Genomic DNA, 21,594 nt, shown 5'->3' with positions numbered 1-21,594 from the left:
AATGTGTAATAAAATAAATTATGTAAATGTTAACTTATTTATTTAATTTTATGAAAGTATGGCTAATAGTAGGCCTATGATAAAAATAAATTCTGTAAATATTAACTATTCATTTTTTTATTATTACATTTATTTATTTAATTTTTATTTAATTTATTAAATTAATATTGTTTCTGAAGAGAAACGTAAAAATATGGCTAACAATATAACATAATTTCTATGAATGTAATTTTTTTATTTATTAATTTATTTTCATTTTACATTCATTTTATATTATTTATTTTATTATTATATATTTTTTTCATTTTACTTCTGACGAGAAACATTGAACCGTGGCTAACAATAGAATTAATTCTGTAAATGTTGTTTATTTTTATTATTTTCCATATTTTATTATCGCTATTTATTTATTTCATCTTTAAAAAACATTTACACAAAGTCATTCTACACATATGGCTAAAAATATAATCAAATTAATTCTGTAAATGTTAACATTTATTTATTATTGTATTGCAATTTATGTAATTTTTATTTTATTTATTGTTTAAATAAATGTAATTTATTTTATCAAGAGAAACATACAACTATGACTAACTATATACTAAAATTAATTCTGTAAATGTTAATTTTATTTTATTTTTTATTATTGCAATTTATTTATTTCATATTTTCATTTTATTTTATTTCTGAAGAGAAACATAAAACTATGGCTAACATAATACAATTATTTCCAAAAATGGTAACTCTTTATTTTCACATTTTTACACTATCTTTCTCTGAACATTTTTGTTCACCCCTTTACAGCCCCATGGGGTTCCTGTACCCTATGAGAGCCTCCAGCAGCTGCATCATCACCATACACTGATGTTCTCTCACAGACAGACAATGCCACAGTTTTATATTTTAAACCATTTAAGACCATACAGACATTTCTACTTAAAATCTTTATTGTGATATGTCCAGTTTGACGGACATATAAAACAATGTGAATTCCAAAACATACTTCCAGAACTTCCAAACATAGTAGACACAAGTATAAAGTACAAGTAAATAAGCAACAGAAATGTTATTTGCCCTTTTTTTAGTCAAACCTTTGCTTCTTTAAAAATAAAAAATAAATCACTTTACCAAAAAAAAAAAAAAATGGGCAAAAGTTTCAATGTACATTTGTGATTTAAAATGTAAGTTCGGAGATTTCAAGTTTGGATTGTAGAGATTTCAAGCGTGGCTGGCTGTGCTTCTTCTCCTCCTTCCATCTCAATGGCCTGCACTTTCAGCGGCTGCTCTGCTGACTTCCCATCTTTCTTCTGACGTTTCTTCGAGCTAGGCCTAGAAAATTAAAAATTGAATGATATAAATTCCAGCGTAAATACAGAAAAAGTGAAGAAACAAATAATATGGATTAACACAAACAAAAATGTACTGTAGTGACATACTTCTTGAAAGCAAAGACAATCACCACAATGAGAATAATGGCACCAATAAGACCAAACACAACGCCCAGGATAATTCCTGATGGGATAATAAGAAATTAATATCAGTGGATAAATGAGTTGAATGAGTTGAAAACATCATAATCGAGTTTAACTTACCAACTGGTACATCTGATTCACCTGAATGGTCCTCATGGCCTACATCTATTCAAACAAATATACATTAATATATATATATATATATATATATATATATATATATATATATATTTGTTGCATGTAGATCTCTGAGTAAAATCACTATTATAACTAAGTTTAATTTGATACCACAGGTACCTGCTGCATTGAAACACGTGGCATTGCACCAGTCAGCAGTGAGGAATCGGTTTCCGTTTCCCACACATCCGGTCCAGTAGAAAGAAGTGCATGTGTGATGGTCAGGACTGTAGTAATACCGCAGATAGTGACCGAAACATTGCCCTGCTTCTTTTGGAAGCTTGCAAGCTTTGCGTTCTGCAAAAAAAAAAAAAAAAAAAAAAAATCTGTTTTTGCCACAGGGTGGCAGTATTTTCTTCAGCAAAAAATGTTACGCATAAAGTATCGGTGTCGTTGGTACACCAATGACAACAAATGAATCAACCAATCACAATGCATTTCATTCAAAACGATTTATGTCGCATTATTACAGACGAATGTGAGTAGAAATATTACCGTCTCTTGGGAACAGCTCTTCAGCTCTGTGAGAACAGTTTCTCATGCACTGCCTCTCTGTAATGAAACGGTTTGCATTTCCACCCTGCCCTTTGTACCGGAATGGAAAACAACTGTCTTTTTCTTCATCGTAGTACATATAAACCACAACATCAGATTCACCCGTTCCTTCATCTGATTTCAGACTGCAGGCCTCTAGATTTTGAAAAAATAAAGAAAGGAGAACTAGTAAGGCACTATTTAAACCCCACTATTTGAACACAAAAGAATAAATATTTGATAAATGTTGGTAACCAGACAGTTGACGGCACCCATTGACTTCCATTTAGAAAAAAATTCAATGGGGTTCATCAACTGTCTGGTTACCAACATTCTTCAAAATATCTTCTTGTGTTCAGCAAAACAAAGAAACTCATACAGTTTTGGAACAACATGGGGGTGAGAAAATGACAACATTTTCATTTTTTAGATGAACTATCCCTTTAAAGCAGGATGCATTCTGATTGACTCACAATATCGTAGTCTGTGCCATTATCGTTAGTTGTGTTGTGGACTCTATTCTTTTTTTATTGTTATAGTTATCGTTCTTAGTTTGAACGGGCCTTTATACAAATGAGATGCTACGAATCATATGCTTTAGCCACCAATTCGTAAAATAGTTATGAAGAGTGAATGAATTGCCACGATATTTTGTTGTACATGTAACTTGGTCGGAACAACAATGGAAATGGGAGTGATCTTTGTATCTTGAATGAGTAATGTGTAACTAGCCTGGATACAGTGCACACCTAGTTTTTATGATGGTTGTAAATGTTGTCTTTTTTTTTTTTTTTTTACAGATAGACACTTTCGCGTTAACGATTACTCGCATTTTAAACCTGGACAAACCTTGACTGTGGCCTACAAAAACCTGAGACAATGGTTTTATTTGTGCCTGTGTGTACAGTTAAAGAATATTCTCTTGGAGCAGATGTGTAGTTGTAAGTCCATGTAAATTTCCAACAGTAAACAAACACAAACATACATTTTCTTGTTCTCATTAATATAATCAATTGCAATGCCCAGTGTTGTAGTTTACACAGTTCTTATGAGTGAAGTCTGTTAAAACTTGTCCGTTCTAATCTGTTTGTATGTATTCTAGTAGTTTACTGAGTGGTCTGTACAGCTTTAGATCACTGTAATGTTTTTGTAACTCCATTAACCTTTCATTTGTATTACCAATTTTTAATGCGGCTGATTCTTCTGGTAAATATTATGCAAATTCTGTAAAAAAAAAAACACACACAAAAAACAAAAACACAGAAAGCCAATTCACTGCACTACTTTTCGATTGTTCCATTGAGTGTGGATTTGAATTGAATTGGCCACGCCCCACGGGAAGTTGCATAGAAATGACAGGAAGTGGAATTTGCTGATTTACAATTCAAACAAATTTGAACGAAGTGTTCGGCCATATAATAAAAGTTAATTTGTTAAATATAAAGATCTTTTAAAAAAATTAAGTAGACGTTTAGGTAAAAACATTTTTTAGGGCTTTTTAAGCAATAATCCAAGGTTTGCCCAAACTAACCTTCATTTTCTAGGTGTGACGGCGCTTCATAGATGGAACCTTTGCTCATGCTTTTATATCTTCACTTTACTTCATTTCATCACACAGAATACATGAAACAACCTTGAGAATTCAACATTCGTTTTTTTAAGTAATGAGTTAAAAACAAAGTCCAAACCCATAAACCTTATTATAACTCACAACACAAATTAATACCTTTACCTTTCTGTGTTAAAAAACAAAACAAAACTCTTACCTGGTTTCTGAGTTTGGGCCTGAATGTTGTGGTTCAGAGCAAAAATGAACAAAATAATGCCAAGTTCCCTCATAGTGAACCACTAGTTGTGTGAACACTGGTGTAGATGAACGTTTGCAAATAATCGGTGTGAGGGGAGGATGCTTTGCACTTTGTACTTCCTTGAGATAAGAGCAATAAATTTTGAGGAGGGGAAAACACTAATGTTACTGTAGATTCACAGTATGATTTCTTTCAAATAACTGATTGCAGAGACTTATAGCCTATAGCGCTAAGTCAAATGAAACTTTATTGTTTTGCAGAATTTGAAATAAGTTCACTTACAGATATAGCAGAAGACATCATTGATTGGACATTAATAGGTGTATATTGACAAGTTTATATAAAATGGTTGATTTGTTTTGCACTGCTCATATGACACCTGGGTGTGGGAAGACTTCTTCTTGACAGCAAAGACAATCACCACAGTGAAAATAATGACACCAATAAGACCAAGTGCAGCACCCCAGATAATTCCTGATGGGAGAATGAATTAATTGAATTAATATCGGTGGATAAATTAGTTGAATGAGTTGAAAACATAATATTCATGTTTCACTTACCAACTGGTAGGCCTACATATGATTCACCTGAATGGTCCTCGTGGCCTTGATCTAATCAAACAAATGTACATTAATTATGTTTTTTTTTTGTTTTTGTTTTGCATATAGATCTCTGGGTAAAATCACTTTTATAAGTTTAATTTCATACTACACGTACCTGCTGCATTGAAACACGTGGCATTGCACCAGTCAGCAGTGAGGAATCGGTTTCCGTTTCCCACACATCCGGTCCAGTAGAAAGAAGTGCATGTGTGATGTTCAGGACTGTAGTAATACCGCAGATAGTGACCGAAACATTGCCCTGCTTCTTTTGGAAGCATGCAAGCTTTGCGTTCTGCAAAAAAATAATAAAAAATACCACAGGGTGGCAGTATTTTCTTAAGTCAAAGCTGTTTGACTTAAAAATGAGTCAGTAAATGAAAATCCGTTTCATTCAAAACGATTTATGTCGCATTATTGCAGACGAATGTGAGTAGAAAGATTACCGTCTCTTGGGAACAGCTCTTCAGCTCTGTGAGAACAGTTTCTCATGCACTGCTTCTCTATATAGAAACGGTTTGCATTTCCACCCTGCCCTTTGTACCGGAATGGAAAACAACTGTCTTTTTCTTCATCGTAGTACATATAAACCACAACATCAGATTCACCCGTTCCTTCATCTGGTTTCAGACTGCAGGCCTCTAGATTTGGAGAAAAATGAATAAGGAGAGTGATTTGTACTGTATTATATTTCTGTCCATGGTCCTCAATTAAAATTGTGTAAAATCTACACTATATATCCTACATTATGCCAAAGTTCGAATCATCCATGGAAATGATGTAAAGAGAATGAGTTTTGTATCTTGAATGTTACTTTTAACTAGACAGTCCACACAATCATGTCTATTTTGATTGGCCATTTTTTATTTTGGCCGTATGCTGTATTTTATCCTTTTACTTAAAAATAAAAACTAACTTTACTCCACAAATCTGAAAACATCAATGTGTCCACAAATACCAACATGTGTCCAACAAATAGACACAAAATATTTGATATTCAACTTAAAACAATGTCATAGATCACTATTTTCCAGAGATTTTTGCCCAATTCTGAAATTCACACTGTAGAAATGATTGCAATTTTAACCGTAATAACTGTAAAAATGCTACCTGTTAAATGGTTAAACTTAACAGTTTGTTCTCTTACTATATGGTTAACCCTCTACTGCACAGTGTTGCCATATGGCAACATACCCTTTCTTTGGACATTTCTTGAAATTTGAAAATAAACATGAGCTCTGATTGATCTTAAATTCATAATAGAACCCGGTGGTAACCAATGATATGCTTTGATGACATCACGACACTACACACACCCTTGCAACGTCATTCTTTTCACACACTTTTGATGACTCCAGCTGCTGAAAAAGTGCCTGTGTATATGTGAAGATTTTCCTCATTTTTTTCATATTTCTTCGGAATAAAAAAATACATCAAGCATCTGGGATAAGTTCTAATCTTTTTTCAATCATTGTCACATTGTTTTGATACTTATATTACCTTTTTATTTAATAAAATAGGTATGTTGCCATATGGCAACATTGTGCGGTAATGGAACAATATTTTGCCCATGCTAATGCAGAGTAGCTTTGTATGAATGACAATGTATGGATGCACTGATATAGTTGGATGGTTGTATTATACTCATATATTTATATATATTTGTATATATTTATAAAGTAAAGTAAAAGTAAAGTATAAAAGTAAAATATATATCCGTCTTGACCGCTTTGATCACTGGCCAGAGATGGGTGCACCAAAAGGAAGGTGCAAGAATCCTGGCTGCAAGGGTATCGTCAGAGGGGTTTGCTCTAAGTGCAAGGTGCACCTCTGCCTTAAAGGTGGGGTATGTGATTTGCAAAACGGCCGGCAGATTTTGAAAATACACAACTCAAAAGATCCTACCTTCTTTCCTCCAACGCTGGCCCTGACTCCACCCATTCGAAGAGGGGCATGGGGGAGGGGGGTATGGTACGACCGTTTGATTGACGCACTTACTGTCCAATGATTCTAGGTGGTCTTGGAAATGATTGGCTGGAGTTTTTCCAGTCCTGCCCGTTCCACAGATGATTAAATTTTTTTAATTTTCATCTCAGTGCTTCTAACTCAGTGGCTGTAAGTGGGTTAGGAATAGGATTTCAAGTGATTTTGAAAAAATGGTCAAAAAAGAAAATCACATACCCCACCTTTAACGGAGAGAACAACTGCTTTAAGGCGTTTCACATCGAGTAGTTTCACTTGAACAGTTCTTATGAGTTTGCGTCAGATGTTTTGTAAATATTGTTGAAATAATACTTTGAAAATTAGTTTCATATTTTGTACACAAAGCTCTTGAAAACATTTTAAATAATAAAAACAATTTCATTTCTAAAAGACAGGTCTGTAATCATCTATGAATTTCATATCATTTTGGGAGAAAACGCATCAGGCTGTTCCATTGTCGCACAATGTTGCCATATGGCAACGTACCCAAAAGTACCCCTCCCAAAAAAAAGAAAAAAGAAAAAAAAAAAGAAATGTTAATTTGAGTCTATTTTATATATAAAAAAACACTGTAAATTTTTTTTCCATGATTGCATAATAATGCGTGCAGTAGAGGGTTAAAAACTATAATAGATCTTTCAGGGCATTCAATCTATTTTTAGGCATGAAGACTTTTTTTTTTTAAGGAAAAAACTTTTAACTTTGCAATTTTGGTGATCAAATATGAGTTTTAAGGGGTACAATTATTGACTACAGGGGGACTTTAAATAATTGTGTTTCTTATTAGTTTTGTAATAAGTTACATAAATTAGGGTTTTATGTTTCTACATGAGTGTTTATTGCATTATTTTAGTGTTACCATGATGGTGTTTTGTATTTGTGTGTAAATGACACTGCTTGCACCTTCTATGTATTGGTATTTACCTCATCTTGTGATGAACTTAAATTCGTCGTGTGGCTTTCTCTTTACCACCTGTGTTATTATGGTGGTTGTCAGTATATGTTATAGGATCAAAACAGATTTTAGTTGCAGTGTGGTTATGCTTATTCAGCAAAAAAGAACTGTTGGATTTACCAGTTTATTTATTTATTTATTGTTTGTAAATTACAACAGTTTTAAACTGTAAATGTACAGGTTGTTCTGTAAAGTTGTTTACATTTTACTGTATCTTTATTTAATTATTCTGCCAATCACAGCCAGTTGTTTTTTGGTAAAAAATTTTTTTTTTTTTTTTTTTTTTTACACAGTTCTTAAAATTCTTCATCTTCTATCAAGTTTTGAACTTGAACTATTAACGCTTTTTCATTTAGACTCTGGATCAACCAATATTAATATACTGATGTTTCATAATTGCAAATTAGCCCCTCCTCCACTCACTCACACCAGCTCAGAATTCCACTCGTTGTCGATCACACGTTGACCTGATTGGTTACAAGGTAGTTTGTGACGTCGGAAACACCAGCGATTTCAAACCGCGATTTTGAGACTGTCTTTGGTTCACTGCAGTTTTAAGGAGAAAATACTCAGCGATGGTGTTGACTTATGAATTTGCACATGGTTTGTCTTAAACCATATTAAAAACACCATATAGACATATAAACAACATTAAAAACTTGATTTTTTTTAAGCACAGGGGTACTTTAAAGGGTCAAAATTAACTGTCACTAAATCTCTCAAATGTTGGGAATCTTCTCCATATGTTAACGATTACTAGCGTTTTACACCTGGGTAACAAGTGACTAATTGTGGTCTACAGAAACCTAAGACAATGGCTTCATTTTCTGTTTGTACTGTTTACTGATTTGCAATCATACCTAAACACAAACATTCAATTGCCAATTTCAATGAGTTTACATGTTATTACTATTCTACTGGTCTAAAACACAGTGACTAACAGAACAAGTTATTATAAGATCAAACCAGACATAAACCCTGTTAACAAATTCATTTATTAACGTTTGTGTTTTATTTGTCTACATTTGACAATAACAACACTTACCTGGTTTCTGAGTTTGTGCCTGAATGTTGTGCTTCAGAGCAAAAAGGAGTAAAATGATGGCAAGTTCCCTCATAGTGAACCACAGAGTCGTGTGAACACTGGTGTGCATGAATGTTTGAGGAAGTTATGATCAGACACGAGATTATTTGGTATTTGTACTGTCTAAAGAGCAATAAAACTTAGAGGAGGAGGACATAAGTATGATTTCCAATAACTCGATTATACAGTGCTAAAATGAAACTATTATGGCATTTAGTTAAAGGGATCCTATTTTGCCCTTTAACGAAGTCTTGCTTTTGTTTTTGGTGTGTACTGGAAAATGTTGTCATGCTTGATTGTTCAAAAAACGCATTATTCACATATTTTTCATTATTACAGCTCCTCTCTCCCCAGTCTGTTTGAACGTGTCATTTTCGACGAAGCCCCTTCTTCCGAAATGTGCTGTGATTGGTTAGCTGGCCCAGTGTGTTGTGATTGGCAGCACTTAGCACGTGTTCGGGAAAGGTCATGCCCCATTCATAACCGCAAGCTCTTCTCAGATGTAGGATGGCTTCAATTTCAAACCATTTCAAGCCTGATTAAGACCCTGACAATGTTAACGAACAAGAGGATTGTGCTGAACGGATTTCAAGCACAGACTTTGCAAGCACGAATTTCACAGGACGTTTCAGAGTGGTATGTTTTTTTTGTTGTAATTTTCTTATAGATACGATGTTATCCACCATTTAATCATATTTGTCGGAAAAATATGGTAATACAAACAGTAATCGATTACAAAATAATTAAAAAAATTTAGCTCACTGTAATGTTACAGTATAGTAGGGCAAAGCTTTGCCCTTCGTTTACATCATAGCTATCATATAAACTACATAAAGTGTATAATTGGAACTGTTAATAGAAAACACAACTACAAATAAGACTTAACACTTACAAGTTGTGATCCATAAACAACAGATTGTCCCAACAAAATGGGAATGGCTATACGTCTTTCGAGAAGCTTTTGTGCGAACGTTGAGGTTATAATGTTCAGGAAGAGTGTTAAAAATAAATGTTACCCTCTCTAAGTTTGTTACCTTTATAGGACAAACTTTCCTGTGTGTGAAAAACAGCGACAACAACTCTTCCTCTTCTCTAAAGCAGCCCAACATTGCCTCACCCACTTTGTTGCATACATTTCCGGGGGCAGGGTTTATGTAAATTTTAGGCTTTGTGACGTCACCAACCCGGGAAGAAGCTCGTTGAAGTCCCTACTCCCTACCAGCCGTTTGTTGTAGTCCTTAAAAAGCGATTTCTGTAAAAGAAAATATCTCCCTTTGCATTGAACTTTTAGCCTCGTTACTTTGCAGATGTTGTTTATACTCAAACAGCAACATTACATACTAACTAAAGTAAATATTTAAAAAAAAATCATAATCAAGGACCATCAATATATATTCAATAATATTATAATATAACATAATATAATAATGTGTATAATGGCCATTTAATGCACCTCACTATGGGAGAATTCTTAAGAGGTTACAAGTGAAAATAGTAGCATGATGCCAAAGAGGCTCCACAAATCATGTGGCAGATTCAGGTTTCAGTATTGGCTGTTCCTAGTGGAACATTAACACACAATTAAGTAAATTCAAATCTGCAGTCCCATCATAAATAAGATTATTTAAATAAAAAAAATCATTTTATTACATGTAAATGCAAAATATATTTATTCTGGAGTGGCTCAGCTGGTATAACACTTCTCCCTCGTTTGACCTTTGAATCACTAAACGATCATCCATGTGTCTCCAGTGGGTGATTCACATAGTATGTGACATGTGACAGATTTAGCTTGGAGTGGCTGGAAGCTTGTTTCCACTGTGTAATAAAAATAATAAAAAGTGTAGTTGCAAGTTAACTCACAATAGCGAGAAAAAAAGTCATAATTGTGAGGTAAAAAGTCGCAATTAACTTTTTAAAATTATTTGATTCTGTGGCGAAAACAAGCTTCCATATAAAGTAGCTATCAGTGTGTATAAGAAACAAAATCTGAACATCTTTATCTCGCCATTCACAATTTTTGTTACAAAATATACAGGGAAACAAATTCATTTTTTGACTATTGAAATAAATTTAAAAAGAGACTGGGGCTATACTTATACTTTTTTGCTCAAGTGAATACTTCTCATTAAATATCCACCAAATATTAACCCTTTGTGTAAGCGTGTGGGCATATTACATATACACTCACCGGCCACTTTATTAGGTACACCTGTCCAACTGCTCTTTAACACTTAATTTCTAAGCAGCCAATCACATGGCGGCACCTCAGTGCATTTAGGCATGTAGACATGGTCAAGACAATCTCCTGCAGTTCAAACCGAGCATCAGTATGGGGAAGAAAGTTGATTTGAGTGACTTTGAACGTGGCATGATTGTTGGTGCCAGAAGGGCTGGTCTGAGTATTTCAGAAACTGCTAATCTACTGGGATTTTCACGCACAACCATCTCTAGGGTTTACAGAGAATGGTCCGAAAAAGAAAAAACATCCAGTGAGCGGCAGTTCTGTGGGCGGAAATGCCTTGTTGATGCCAGAGGTCAGAGGAGAATGGCCAGACTGGTTCGAGCTGATAGAAGGGCAACAGTGACTGAAATAACCACTCGTTACAACCGAGGTATGCAGCAAAGCATTTGTGAAGCCACAACACGCACAACCTTGAGGCGGATGGGCTACAACAGCAGAAGACTCCACCGGGTACCACTCATCTCCACTACAAATAGGAAAAAGAGGCTACAATTTGCAAGAGCTCACCAAAATTGAACAGTTGAAGACTGGAAAAATGTTGCCTGGTCTGATGAGTCTCGATTTCTGTTGAGACATTCAGATGTTAGAGTCAGAATTTGGCGTAAACAGAATGAGAACATGGAACCATCATGCCTTGTTACCACTGTGCAGGCTGGTGGTGGTGGTGTAATGGTGTGGGGGATGTTTTCCTGGCACACTTTAGGCCCCTTAGTGCCAATTGGGCATCGTTTAAATGCCACGGCCTACCTGAGCATTGTTTCTGACCATGTCCATCCCTTTATGGCCACCATGTACCCATCCTCTGATGGCTACTTCCACCATGTCACAAAGCTCTAATCATTTCAAATTGGTTTCTTGAACATGACAATGAGTTCACTGTACTAAAATGGCCTCCACAGTCACCAGATCTCAACCCAATAGAGCATCTTTGGGATGTGGTGGAACGGGAGATTCGCATCATGGATGTGCAGCCGACAAATCTGCGGCAACTGTGTGATGCCATCATGTCAATATGGACCAAACTCCCTGAGGAATGCTTCCAGCACCTTGTTGAATCTATGCCACGAAGAATTGAGGCAGTTCTGAAGGCAAAAGGGGGTCCAACCCGTTACTAGCATGGGGTACCTAATAAAGTGGCCGGTGAGTGTAAGTTGTTGCATTAGGGAACCTGCTGTTTATTTACAGTGAAAGTTGAAATGACTTAAACATCCAAGTTGATTGTACTTTAATTTAAGGCCGCAACTTTTTTTTATCAGTGCATGTATTACATCATTAGAGGGATAAAGCATTACAAAATTAACCAAAAACAGAGGTTTGCTATGTTATTGTAAGAGTATTTAGCTACATTTTTGTCGTTGTATTAATTTTGTTGTTGTTTTTTTGCATTTCATGAAGAAAAGCTAGGATGATGCTTATATATGTCGTTTAGGCTATCATAATAGTAATAACCTGACAGGGAATGTTCTCAGAACCTCCCTGACCAACGTTCTGGCAAGGTTCTCTCAAATATTAAAGAAATGTTCTTCATAACGTTAAAAGAACGTTTGTTCAAAGTTATCTGGTCTTCAATAATGTTATCAAAACGTTAGCACAAAAACATGTTTGGTAACGCTTTAGATTACAGCCCGGAAAGTACTGCGTAATTAAGACGAATTTACAGTGTAACTTTTGGTAATTATAGTGTACCTATAAAGTACTTACATGTAAGTGTAAGGGTACAATATGTAAAGTTTGGGGAATAAAGGGGTAACAACCAGGAGAACTAAAAAATGATTTATACTGTATATAACTAAGGGGAACTTATTCTACTATTATGATACAACAATCTTACATTTGGGAGCAATTTTTCGAGAACATACGTAGCTTTTTGTAATAATGGTGTACCAATACATATTGTATAGGATTTTAAAAAATGACAGGGTACATATCTATGTATTTAAACAGTTGTTTTTTTGTTTGTTTGTTTTTATAGCAAACGTGCAGATGTTTAATTTTGGGCTTGCATGTTTCAAGGGAAAAGTAAAGCTAAAACTATTGCAATTTTTTTAAATACTGGGAAATATACTTTTGTTCCACGTAGTTACAGGGTAAGTGGTGCTTGTTACCCTCTTGTTTTATAGTTACAGGGTAAGTGTGACATTGCGGGCTGTAAATTAAAGTGGTGTTTGTTACCCTCTTGTTCCATGTAGTTAGGGTAGGCTAAGTACAATAAAAATACATACACACAATCTTGTATCACTGACTCGGAAACCTTTATTTGAAAAACAACTTATTACAGTTAGTCTGAAGAGATAGTCTACAGTTTAAAATATTGTAATTTTTCTTACAAACACTTATCGTTTCCTTTCAGAAGACATTGATCCATCCATTGGGGTCGTATGGATTACTACAGTTATTGCAGTATGTGCTGTTTGATGCTCCACCTTTTAGGAACACATGAGCTTGCACTATAAGTGTTCTGAATTAAGTTGTTTTTCAAATAAAGGTTTCCGAGTCAATGATATAAGATTGTGTATATTTATTTTTATTGACCCTGTAACTACATGAAACAAGAGGGTAACAAGCACCACTAATGAAACAAGAGTATCTTTCCCCAATATTTAAGCAAAAGTTGCAATAGTTTTAGTTGTCAGTGCACTTTTGTTAAAAAGATTACTGAAATGCATATGTACCCTATAATTTTTAAAAAGCCTATACACAATATGTATTGGTATGGTACACCATTATTACAAAAAGGCACGCATTGTATGTTCTTGCTAAATTGCTCCCAAATGTAAGATTGTTGTATCATAATAGTAGAATAAGTTCCCCTTAGTTATAATACTTAGGCCTACAGTATAAATTATTTTTTAATTCTCCTGGTTGTTACCCCTTTATTTCCCAAACTTTACGTATTGTTCCCTTATACATGTAAGTACTTTATAGGTACACCATAATTACCAAAAGTTACACTGTAAAATCGCTTTAATTACGCAGTACTTTCCGGGCTGTAATCTAAAGCGTTACCACTTGTTGCAGAATTCAAAAGTAACAATGCCATGATGTTTGCAACTTCGCACAACCAATATTTATTTTTAAAACTTGACGTTTTGAAAGTTCAGAGAACATTGAGAAGTAACTTAACTTTACGTTTCATAACTTAATGTAACGTTATCAAAACGTTCTTTTAACATATTTTTGTTTACTGGGTATAATGGAATAATTCCAGTCCTCGAATTTGATTGGCCAGGCGGCGTTCCGTCCTACTTGATGGATAGATGATAAATTACGTAGCAAAACCAGTCAAAGATAATGTATAGGATATTTCCACATTAAACACAATACCTGCAATAGGCTACATACACACCTATAATAACGCAGTGTGTCATTTGCGGGCACAGTAAACACCGAGCAAATGTTACAATATGGAGATATCACTGTCATAAGCTGTAATTTTTTTTTCTCATATCACATGACGCACCATTGTACATTGTTTGCGGAGTTTTTAAATTACCGGTTTGAGAACGTGTGGCTAATGGCTATTTAGACAAAGTTGTGCGCTTCTGATGCCTAAAAAGCTGTCTGGGTAGCAGCAACACGAGGAGGCACAGCCACAGATTTGTATGAAGTCACTGCAAACGAGCGACAGACAGATATCATCACCGTGACGTCAGTTTGTTTAACTCGCGAGCGCACCATGCTTGATATAAGAGACGGTTCCGACAGCTATGTCAAAATTTCTCTCTTCTGAGTCGACTTCTGAGGGTACGTGAGAAGCCTGCACTTCTCTGCAATGACAATTACACTTCTACTCATCATCTTCATCGCGTGTCCCCTCGCGTCCACAGGTAAGTTAGTCTCGCGCGCTATAGTCGGCAAAGTCTTGCAGAGCTCACTTTATAATAAGCCTAAACTTCCATTGATAGCTCAAAAACATGGTAAACTCTTACTTAACAGATTACTACTTGGCTACATGTGCATTCAAAATTGTAGCTTACATATTGAAGAATTAAAGAAGAAGTGAATTAGTACTGATCTGTTAACATTAGGCTACCTATAATGTGGAAATGTTTGCTAATATAATGAAAGTTATTAGTAGTTTTTTTTTTTTTTTGCCGAATAATGGATTATAGATATGATAATTTGATTATATGCTGCAGAAATGTACCATTTACCCTTATTTCTGTTACATTTATTTTAGAATACACATTTCTGTAAATGTCATATGCAAAATATTTTGCATTTTTTTCAATGTTAGTAATAAAAAAACGAATTATTACTGTGTAAAAATATTAAATCATAACATTTTGCATCACTTTAACTGGACAATGTAATCTCATATTGGTGTAGAAGCAGTAATTTGGGAGAAAATTGAACATCAAATATAGATTCCTGGAAGTTCATTTGAGTTGTTAACATAATGAGTGGGTGAATGTTGTTTCCATAAATGAACAACCTTGGGAGTAAAGTAAGAACATGTCAAATGTGTAATTATAAACTTGCAGAACCCCAAAACGCTCTGAATTAGCGCGAGGATTTCTGTCTGCATGATCTGACAAATGACCTGAAATGACCCCAGTGTATTGAAAACCACAGGAGGAACATTTGTCACGCCAAATTAGCGCCCAGGTGCTGACTTAATTGCACTGCTGATATCTTGTCTGTAGATCTTCCCCAAAAGGATCAGTTCAGGAAAAACCTACGCTCCCATAATAGCAAGGAAGATTAACTTATGTGAAAGAAAGTGATGACCAAATTGCTGAGGACATGTTTGCACCTTCCTGTTTGGAGTCTCAGTCTCATATTGGGAAAAATATCATAATTTCCTGTGTCATTTTGAAAAATTTCCATCACTGTACACAGTCAATGCATAGTGGTTTTCCTGTAAAAAATTAATAAATAGCTGCACCATACAAAAATGCTTTTAGGTTTCATCATAGACTAGACTAGACAAGTATGTCTTTTAAATCTTAGTTTGGACTTAGAAATGCCTTGATTTCCGTTGACTTGCTCTTCCGCATTTTTAGCAGTGGCAGATTATACACGCTCCCGGGGAACCTCGTTGTCAACCAGAAATCTGTGGGAAAGACCAGCAAGAGTCTGGCTCAGCCTGTCCGTCAGATTGACTGAGAATAGCCTGCAATGCCCAGAGCAGCAGGTTGCAACCAGAATGGAGTCCAGCTGCAATGGAATGCATTATCTGACAGATTTATGACTGGAGTTCAGTCATTCTATTAGAACTGCATGAAAACGGGTCTGGGAGAATGAAGCTCGACATCCAGTTTCAAAACGTTTAATAATTATGACCATCTCTTTTTCAGGGGCAAAATGGACATATAATGGTAAGTAGGCTATTTTGTTTTGTAATTTCAATCATTTTCACAATGTAGATTCAAAGTGTTTCATGTAAGACAGCCATGTTTTCCACACTAAATAAACACCAGAAAGAATATTTTATTTTATTAATTTATATCCACCAATATAACAATACATAGTCATAAACAGTAAAATATACCTGCATACCTAAAAGTTTGGATAATATTTTTTTTTCTCACCAAGGCTGAATTTATTTGACCAAAATTGAAAAATCTAAACTGAAATAAATATGAAATAACGGTTTTAATATATTTCAAAATATTTAATTTATTCCTGTAATGCAAAGCTGAATTTTCAGCATCACCACTCCAGTCTTCAGTGTCACATGATCCTTCAGAAATCAGTCTTATATCCTGATTTGCTGCTCAAGAAACATTTATTATCATTATTATCAATGGTGAAAACAGTTGTGCTGCTTAATATATTAATGGAAACTTTTTTTCAGGATTCTTTAATGAATAGAAAGTTCAAAAGAACAGCATTTATTTAAAATAGTTTTTTTGTAACAATGTAAGAGTATTTACTGTCACAGTTAATTAATTTATTGCATCCTTGCTGAATAAAAGTACTAATTTCTCTCAAAAAATTATTTTTCTTTTTTTTTTTACTAAAATATTTTAACATATGACAAATGCCATTTAGAGACATCTGCACACAGTCATGAGGTGATGACACAAACAGTTTGAAATAATTAATAGAAATTAACCAAACTGCAACACCCTTTTCACTACTGAGACTTTACACTGTAAAAAAGTATATGATCAATAAGTTATGACAACATGTTTACATTGCTTTAACTCATTATTTAAGTCAGTTTAATGTAATTTAAGTTGAAATGACTTAAACATCCAAGTTGATACTAAAAATTTAAGGCAGCAACTTAATAAGCAAAAAATAGGATAGTAAAACTTGTCTAATGACATTTAGGGACCTTAATGGTCAAATAATAAGCACATAAATGTTTACGATGTTGCTTATGACTTTTATTTCGCCAGCAAAATCATTGAAAGTGTCATGTGAATATTTATATTTCACCTTACTGTAAGTAATTGAGTTGTAATGCGTTTCCTTAATGGCCAGATGCCGTCGGTTTCACCTCAGTAAAAAAGGTCAGTCAGTCACACAGAGACCAACAGAACGTGCTCTTTACACCTCGGAGAGCTTTAAAATAAACATGCTTAATCACGACTGCTGTCGCAGAGTTCTGGTCAAGTGCTTTCACCTAGGGAACCAAGCAGGCTTCTGGTTACCTTCCTCATGAGTCAAGCCTATTCCTGGGCAGTCATTTTAACTGTTTTCTCTAACAATCCCAGTATGCCATGCCAGTGTGGACATGGAGACCCACTGGCAGCCATGATGAAGGTATCAAAAAACAGGTTGCTGCTGGAAAAAGGGAACTCGTGGTGCAAAGTTGACCTCGTTTTGACCCCTTTTGGCTCTCACGGCTCTGAAATGATTCCCACAATGTCTCATGTCATTCCTGTTAGCTTCCCCCTCGGCTCTCTCCTCGTGCCGCTGTCACTCATGTGTTCTCATTGGTTTCTCATGTTGAATTGTAGGTTCCATGATTGAATTACACATATTTACGTCATTACATTACATGTCTAGTTTTGATTTATTTTAAAGCTGGGTTGAACTAAGATATAAGACAACTCAAGGGACCTCAACTGCAAAACAGAGCTGTTATAATGGCTTTATTTTGGGAAGAGATTGTTCGTCTAATTGCTTGGCTGTGAAATTTTATAGCTCTCTATACTTAGGAAAGAACAATGCATTATATTATTCTGTCTTTGTGTGTGGCACATTGCAATTTACAAGCTGAATCTCTTCTGTCCCTTCAGTTATACCCCTGTGTGCAAATTTGCAGTGCCTGCAAAGTCAGACTAACTTGTAATGTGCTGTATTTTAGGCTTGTAGACTAAGAATTTTAGACAACGTGATTATCAAACCAAGCACCCTCATTAAGCAAATTGCTAAGTTTAGCTGCTACTAAAACTAGATTTTTGCATTTTCTGAAGAAAACATGAGCTGTACTGCAAAAGTCAGCGGTTAAAATGTGTGGTTGCTAGGGTGCCCTGAACGGTTTCTAGGTGGATGTTTGTTAGCAGAAGCGTTGTTAGGGTGTTGCTATATGGTTGCTAAGGTGTTCTGAGTGGTTTCTATGCCCATAAGAGGTTGTGTACTAGTCCAAGTCAGACGAGCTTCCGACTTTTTTACATGGTTGCTAGGGTGTTGCTATGTGGTTGTTTACTGGACCAAATCAAAGGACCGCACCCTCATGTCTCTATAATTCTTATGTGGTTGCTATGGTGCACTGAGTGGTTTCTAGGTGGTTGTTTGTTAGCAGAAGCGTTGTTAAGGTGTTGCTATATAGTTGCTAAGCTGTTCTAAGTGGTTGCAATGCCCTTGCCAAGGGGTTGTTTACTGGTCCAAGTCAGACGAGCTTCGAACATTGTTACATGGTTGCTACGGTGTTGCTATGCAGTTGCTGGGTTGTTGCTATGTGGTTGTTTACTGGACCAAATCAAAGGACCCCACCCTCATGTCTCTATACCAGTAATTATTATGTGGTTGCTATGGTGCATTGAGTGGTTTCTAGGTTAGGGTGTTGCTATATAGTTGCTAAGCTGTTCTAAGTGGTTGCAGTGCCCTTGCTAAGGGGTTGTTTACTGGTCCAAGTCAGAAGAGCCTCCAACTTTGTTACATGGTTGCTAGGGTGTTACTAGGTGGTTGCTAGGCCAAGTTACAAGAGCCCATTCTCAGGTCTCTATAATCGTTATGCTGTTGCTAGGGTGTTTCAATGTGTGTCTAAGTAGTTGCAAAGCCATTACTAAGTGGTTGTGTACTGGCTCAAGACAAGTCCCAAGAAATAAGTCTATGGGATTTTTTGCCCATGAAAATGTTTATATATATTGTAAAATATATTTTATATTTATACTGTATGTATAATGTATTTATACTGTATATTGAGATGTGGACAATGCGATAATGGAGTGAAAGTGTCCAAAGCACTGACCACTGCTTGAAATAGCATGACGAATTTCTCCGAGAGAAACACTGCAGTGCTTGTGCTGCTGTGTAGATGTTATCAAGCATATCAAACAGAGCTCAGATGAGCGTTGTCCTTTGTGTTGGCTAACACTGAGAGCTCTTGACATTCTGAGCCTGAATTAATTCCGCTGAGTCAAGGCCTTTTATAGTCGCTTAGAGGGATGTAATGACGTCAAACATCTACAGCCTAAGATGAAAACACATATGCACTACTCAAAAAAGTTAGCTTATCTTAGCATAATTTATCCTGGTAAAACACAGACATGAACGACACCTCAAATGTTGCTTTTTGAGTAGAGAATATCCCAGAGATCTGGAACTGGGCTCTTTCGATTTGGACTGGAAGCAAGAACCACGCATTTTCTTCATAAAATGTGAAATAATTGTATGTGCTACTGTATTTTTATATCATATGCCAGTTGCAGCAAACCCCAAATTAACTTTTAATTAAAAAAAAAAGTATTTTGTTTTATATTTAGAATGTATGTGATTTTAATTTAATTTAAACAATATTTTATTTTGATTTAAGGTAATTACCACTAAAGGTTTTCTCAACTTAAGGGATTTGATTGAAACAGCTGCATGACCTCAGCTTCCAGCGGTTCAGTGCGTTAATGTCAAACACGTCCAGACCAGAGAGCTTCAGATGTTTTACTGTAGAGGCCTGCTCATTATGACCACATCACAGACTGACAGTAATGGTTTGGAGTTATGACCCTCTACGGGCCCAGCCACAGGCATCTGATGTGATTATGATGGAGAAGCTAGTCTAGATTAAAAATGAACTGGACGGTGAGTAATTACGACCGCAAGGGAAAGTTAAGCGTGTTAAGCTACTAAAAAAGACAATGTGTAGTTTCGCAGTTACAGCGGTCCAGAAAACAAAAGCTGCCCACAAAACCATGATCATGATTGACGAAGAATACGCAAGAACTTAATGTGATGTTTTAAGCCCACAGCAACAACAAATCACTCTTACTGCCACTGTTTACAGAAACAGAAACCATGACGATTGCATTTAAAAGGCTAGAAATGATAATGGTAAGGAACTTTGCTGTCTAGAAAATCCTTTTCTATACTCTCTAAAAGATCCACAATGCACCAGAAATGTCTCTTAGACAAGCATACACTCTGTTGGAGTGACTTCGAAGCCTCCTCCAAAGCAACAAAACATTATCTTTTATTGTTGGGTGTGGTATTCATGTAAGGGCATTCATTTTGTAAGGCAGTGTTCTGTGACTGGTGACCTTAGCTTGTGTCTTAGCAAAACTTGTGGCTAATGCACTCTCCAATTCTGGCCACACCAAGGGCCAGATTTACTAACAGCTTGCGCCAGCGCAAACACTCTTGTGGCGTTAAAAAACGACTTTTAGGATTTACTAAAGACACACAGTGAAAAATAAGCACTGAAAAGGTGTGGAGATTTATTTTTGCGGCTGACGTTATTGCATATGCATTTGTAGGAGTTTCCCTTTCAGATGCCAAATTTATGGGAGGAGAGTATTTAAATGAATCATGCAAGGTTTGCGCTCGTCAATTTACTGCTATTTGCGCCTAAAAAAAACTTAAACCAGATGCTAATTTGCGCTGTTCTTGATTGATTGCATTGGTCATTATGGAAACGATACGGTTGCGTCTGTATTCTTTAATTTGCGCGTCGTCTTTCCACTTATGGAATTGCACTCTCACGCTAATTTACCCTGTTTTGTAATTCTGGCCCCAAATGTTTAAATGCACACCAATAGATATTAGAATCGGTCAGGGAAAGATGTTTTGTGACCACAACTTTCTTTGACCTTTGGTTTCAGGACCTGATGGAGAACACGACTGGTCCAGCAAGTACCCGTTCTGCGGAGGAGCGTTCCAGTCGCCCATCGATTTCCAGACCCAGCTGCTGAGATACGACCCGAACCTGCCGCCCATCCAGGTCCAGAACTACAACCTGTCAACCAATGAGCAGCTCACTCTCGGAAACAACGGACACTCGGGTTGGTGCAGCATGATTACAGAGCGTGATTTTGTTTTGAAACATTACTAATAACTATTGTCACGGTACATGCATTACAAACATACATTTTTAGATAGGCTGTTGCATTTCATATTGTAATGTCTGAGGCAAAACATAGACTGTTCATTCGAAATAATAGATTAAAGGATTTGTGGTTGTTAAACTAATGAGACCGTGCATCAGACATAAAGGTAAAATAGTCTTTCTTCTCTAACTTAATTTCAAGGTCAACGTGGAGAAAATGATAGAAGGATCTATTTTGTATCTCTGCCATAGCAATTTTCCACAATCACCCGCTTATTATGATAAAACAAAGCTGTTTG

At 35.7% G+C, this 21,594-nt stretch overlaps 3 protein-coding genes across 6 annotated transcripts in view; 1 reads left to right on the top strand and 2 right to left on the bottom strand.

The window, feature by feature from the left end:
• Positions 1-21,594, top strand: part of ca12 (carbonic anhydrase XII) — a 92,324-nt gene that overhangs the window by 52,030 nt on the left and 18,700 nt on the right. The window contains exons 1-3 of one of the 4 annotated variants that reach the window (XM_056264912.1): positions 14,363-14,684; positions 16,158-16,178; positions 21,072-21,251. In XM_056264912.1, the coding sequence (XP_056120887.1) occupies positions 14,630-14,684; positions 16,158-16,178; positions 21,072-21,251 (256 nt within the window). In that variant the 5' untranslated portion in view covers positions 14,363-14,629. Of the gene's footprint in view, positions 1-14,362; positions 14,685-16,157; positions 16,179-21,071; positions 21,252-21,594 lie in introns of those variants that run through there. The other 3 variants (XM_056264915.1, XM_056264916.1, XM_056264913.1) reach the window with 3 other exon arrangements.
• si:dkeyp-73b11.8 (BPTI/Kunitz domain-containing protein) lies at positions 1,136-4,087 on the bottom strand. Its single transcript, XM_056264919.1, has 6 exons — positions 3,950-4,087; positions 2,145-2,339; positions 1,770-1,946; positions 1,593-1,637; positions 1,437-1,512; positions 1,136-1,329 (listed from the first exon to the last, which is right to left on the bottom strand). Exons 1-6 carry the CDS (start codon positions 4,020-4,022, stop codon positions 1,197-1,199), a joined length of 699 nt encoding a protein of 232 aa, XP_056120894.1. The 5' UTR covers positions 4,023-4,087; the 3' UTR covers positions 1,136-1,196.
• Positions 4,218-8,672, bottom strand: LOC130099306 (kunitz-type U19-barytoxin-Tl1a-like). The gene is made up of 4 exons (XM_056264920.1): positions 8,574-8,672; positions 5,037-5,231; positions 4,709-4,885; positions 4,218-4,602 (listed from the first exon to the last, which is right to left on the bottom strand). Exons 1-4 carry the CDS (start codon positions 8,644-8,646, stop codon positions 4,544-4,546), a joined length of 504 nt encoding a protein of 167 aa, XP_056120895.1. The 5' UTR covers positions 8,647-8,672; the 3' UTR covers positions 4,218-4,543.

This window comes from Rhinichthys klamathensis, unplaced genomic scaffold (genome assembly GCF_029890125.1).
Source record: "Rhinichthys klamathensis goyatoka isolate OS25496 unplaced genomic scaffold, OSU_Roscu_1.1 h1tg000228l_1, whole genome shotgun sequence".
In the NCBI taxonomy this organism is placed as follows: domain Eukaryota; kingdom Metazoa; phylum Chordata; class Actinopteri; order Cypriniformes; family Leuciscidae; genus Rhinichthys; species Rhinichthys klamathensis.
Note: the sequence above shows the minus strand (reverse complement) of the source record. Positions and strands in the feature narration are given on the sequence as shown.

Excerpts from the sequence above, each read along its gene's own strand:
- si:dkeyp-73b11.8 (XM_056264919.1), bottom strand. The coding sequence starts at position 4,022 with ATGAGGGAACTTGGCATTATTTTGTTCATTTTTGCTCTGAACCACAAC. Across the intron at positions 1,947-2,144 it reads AGAGCTGTTCCCAAGAGACG|AACGCAAAGCTTGCAAGCTT; the intron begins GTAATATTTCTA and ends TTTTTTTTGCAG. Across the intron at positions 1,330-1,436 it reads ATTGTCTTTGCTTTCAAGAA|GCCTAGCTCGAAGAAACGTC; the intron begins GTATGTCACTAC and ends TTAATTTTCTAG.
- LOC130099306 (XM_056264920.1), bottom strand. The coding sequence starts at position 8,646 with ATGAGGGAACTTGCCATCATTTTACTCCTTTTTGCTCTGAAGCACAAC. Across the intron at positions 4,886-5,036 it reads AGAGCTGTTCCCAAGAGACG|AACGCAAAGCTTGCATGCTT; the intron begins GTAATCTTTCTA and ends ATTTTTTTGCAG. Across the intron at positions 4,603-4,708 it reads CACGTGTTTCAATGCAGCAG|ATCAAGGCCACGAGGACCAT; the intron begins GTACGTGTAGTA and ends TTGTTTGATTAG.